This window comes from Daucus carota, chromosome 5 (assembly GCF_001625215.2).
Source record: "Daucus carota subsp. sativus chromosome 5, DH1 v3.0, whole genome shotgun sequence".
NCBI lineage: Eukaryota > Viridiplantae > Streptophyta > Magnoliopsida > Apiales > Apiaceae > Daucus > Daucus carota.
The window spans coordinates 34,316,892-34,320,837 of NC_030385.2; the positions used below are offsets into that span (position 1 = coordinate 34,316,892).

General features: G+C 34.5%; 1 protein-coding gene across 1 annotated transcript; it reads left to right on the top strand.

Moving 5' to 3' along the window:
• The first annotated feature begins 1,033 nt into the window (after positions 1-1,033).
• LOC108223835 (gibberellin receptor GID1C) lies at positions 1,034-3,505 on the top strand. Its single transcript, XM_017398272.2, has 2 exons — positions 1,034-1,529; positions 1,998-3,505. The coding sequence occupies exons 1-2, from the start codon at positions 1,491-1,493 to the stop codon at positions 2,997-2,999; spliced, it is 1,041 nt and encodes a 346-aa protein (XP_017253761.1). The 5' UTR covers positions 1,034-1,490; the 3' UTR covers positions 3,000-3,505.
• Positions 3,506-3,946: the final 441 nt, after the last annotated feature.

The window sequence follows — 3,946 nt, forward strand, 5'->3', positions numbered from 1 at the left end:
TCAATATTTTATAATAAATTTGAGATAGTGGAGGAAAGTAGTGGGTGTAATAGTAGTTTTTATTGTTAAATATGAGATAGTGGGGGAAGATAGTGGGTGTAATGATGGAAAAAATTTACTATTTATAGTAACGTAAAGAAATGAGAGGGATATGCCAAAATAGTAACAGTAAAGAAATGAGAGGGACAAAACTATGGGTGGACGTTAAGTTATTCTCAAAAAATAATTAAAATAATCAGTGAGTTTTTTACATGAAGAAACGATAAATTATGAAAAGTAAAATGAATATGTATCAATTATTTTATGTCAAAAATATTATGAAATATATTTTATATATAATATTATATCATTATATGCACACACATGTACTTGAATTTGCCGGTTTTGAATTTATTCATAATTTAGATCTTAAATCATGTTTTGGTTCGATATATATAAAATCCTTATTCAAAGTTTGATAGACTGATTTGTTGTAATATCTAATATATTATAGTCGTATCATTTAAATTAAACTAATGAGAATTATTAGATTGTTTTATATTTCACTAAGGTGTTATTAAAATTTCAAAATCTTAAGTTGTAAATAACATATTAATATTAATTATTAATTTAATGTATACGAAAATTATTAACAATCCATAACCTGAATTGAGGAATTGAGATGGTAAAACAGAAATTCTTACGCCGATTAAAATACGATTTTAATAATAATTTATCATTTACTACTCCCTCTGTCCCATTTTAACTGATGTTTGACTTTTTAACATGTATATTGAGGTGTAAAAAACAATATCTACATTCAATAAAAAATTCCAATTCTTATATCAAATAAAAGTTTAGACTCTAAACTTTTATTTGATATAAATTTTATAAAAAATAATCATATTTAGATGTAATTTTTTTAACATCTTAAAATACGTGTAAAAAAATCAAAATCAGTTAAAATGGGACGGAGGGAGTATGTGGTTTGAGACTTGTAGCATTTGCAAAACGAAAATAATATCCAAACAATTCATAGACAAAAACTTGGTTCCGTGAATGCGTGTAGGCGTGTATAAAAATGTGTGTCTATATATGCACTTACGTAATGAGAAATGCTGGTATGAATTATGATAAAAGTGAGTTTGGAGTGTAGCGAGAAATGGCGAGGTCCCACTAAATAGTTTCATTTTGGCCGCCCGATTTGTCGTCTCTCTCGTCTCCGTCTCTCTCACCGTCGTCTCTTTTGCGTTTTTGACTCTACCCTCTCTCTCTCTCCTCTCTCTACTTACTCCTCCCACATACTTATAACTTATATTTATCTCCACCCTCTTTTCTCTGAGCCTCTACTAACTCATATTGCTTGATTCACTCGTCAATATACATACCCATCAAGCTTAAAGGCCTAAAGTTGTGATCTTTTTGAGGTTTGGTGGACTTTGAGCTCATCAATTTGGAGATCTGTGGAATTTGATTTCTGGGTTTTAAATTTTGAATCTTGAAGCTTTGTAATGGCTGGTAGTAATGAAGTGAATGTTAGTGAATCCAAGGTAAATTCAGTGTTGTTTAGATCACTTCAAGTTTTGTCTTTGATGCTTGTTTTATGATGTGTTGGAATTTAGTTGAAGTGATTAATTTGAGATCATGATGTTGTTTGGGTTGATGGGGTGTGTTTTTTCTTGCTATTTGTATTTATTTGCTTTCTTTGCAAGAAATTTAATGTTTTGGGTGATATATGAGCTGATTTGAGGTTAAAGATTGGATTTTTACAATGATTTAAACGGCTTGAGTTGTTGTTCTTTCTATTTTTATCAACCCCTTTGTTTCTTTTAAAGTAGTTAGTTATTTGTGATGAATTATGCATTACTTTTTATAGTTTCCAGGGATTTTATCATATGATTTATGCTCACTTTAGAAATTATTGTTTCTCAATTCTAAATTTAAGGGATTTTGTGCTATAAAAGTTTGGGTGTTTAGCTTAGAAGTTCTAACAGTTTGCTTTTTTGTATTTTCTGCAGAGGGTTGTTCCTCTGAATACATGGATTCTGATATCGAATTTCAAACTGGCGTACAACATGCTTCGCCGTCCTGATGGCACATTTAATCGTGATTTGGCTGAGTTTCTTGATCGGAAAGTTCCTGCCAACACAATTCCTGTTAATGGGGTTTACTCGTTTGATGTTATTGATCGTGTCACCAACCTTCTCAATCGTGTTTATAGGTCAGCACCAGACAGTGAAACTCAACGGGGAATCATTGATCTCGAAAAGCCCTTGAGCACCACAGAAATTGTGCCTGTAATAATCTTTTTCCATGGAGGAAGCTTCGCCCATTCGTCCTCCAACAGTGCTATATACGATACCTTCTGTCGTCGCCTTGTTGGCATTTGCAATGCAGTTGTTGTTTCAGTAAATTACCGTCGATCACCTGAACATCGGTATCCTTGTGCTTATGATGATGGGTGGACAGCTCTAAAGTGGGTTCATTCGAGACCATGGCTAAAAAGTGGGAAGGACGCTAAAGTTCATGTTTATTTAGCTGGTGATAGTTCCGGTGGAAATATTGCTCACCATGTTGCAGTAAAGGCTGCAGAGTCCGGAGTTGAAGTCCTGGGCAATATACTTCTTCATCCATTCTTTGGTGGCGAAGAGCGAAAGGATTCAGAGACAAGATTGGATGGAAGGTATTTCATGACACTCCGAGATCGGGATTGGTACTGGAGAGCATATTTACCCGAAGGTGAAGACAGAGACCATCCAGCATGTAATATATTTGGCCCTAGGTCAAAGAGCATGAAAGGACTTCAGAATTTTCCAAAAAGTTTAGTCTGTGTGGCAGGTTTGGATCTTGTTCAAGACTGGCAATTGGCTTATGTAGAAGGCCTGAAGGAAGCTGGGCAAGAAGTGGAGCTTCTATTTCTGGATGAGGCAACAATTGGTTTCTACTTCTTGCCGAACAATGACCATTTCTATACTCTAATGGACAAGATAAAGGACTTTGTTAATCACAGCTGTCAATAGATTACTTAACTTCAACTACAGGCAGCCATACATAGCAGAATGTTAACTTCCACTTGGGTTTTTTTCATCCCACTATTGCGCTAATGGTGTGTAGCTATATATTTGTGTAGTATCTGCTTATTACTGATGTTGTCATTTGCTGATCCGGGTTCGGCACTTCTCCGATTCAGCATTTGGGATCCCCATTGTTCTCATTACGAAGGATGTTGCACTTGCCGCTGTCTTCTTGGTGCAAGACACAGAAGGGCGCTTCATAATGTTAAGTGGGTTGTAATTCATTTTAGTATTTGACAAACTTTTAATTTCAATTTTACGCAGTCTAGCCTCCAGCAATAAGGAGGTCATAGTACTGCGATGTTCATGATTGACGGTCAATCAGTTTATTATGTTCATGGATATTATAACCAGAAGCTAATCTCTGAATATGCATCTCAAGTGCTTATGTTATAGTGAACTTGTACTTTATACTTGTGCTCTAGAAATATATGAAGAATTTTGTTTGTTCACTTCAGTAGTTCAGTTGGATCTCCTTCATATTTTTTGAACCAACACTTTCGTGGTCTTTCTGATCTTGTTCTGTTATCCACCTCAGGCTTGACCTCAGAAACTTTGGCTGCTTCTTAAAGATATGATTCTTCAACTCTGTGATATTTCTGGTAAAATTTGTCATTCTGGCTTTGTATTTTATGTTCTGTCTGTTAACCATTACTAAGCAGTCTAGTTCTTTGTATTCTCTGTCAGTTACATAACTGCCAGAGTGTTGTAGGACAATTTGCTAGAAATGTGAAATTCTAGAGATATTCACTCCATTTTCTTTAACAAAATCTTTGTAATTCTCTCCAGCTACTTCTGTGTCATTGATTATAGGACTTAAAATAACTACATTAAGCCAGGCACAGATTTTTCTTGCTTTGCTAAGTGCATACACTTTAAAGCTTTGGTCTTTT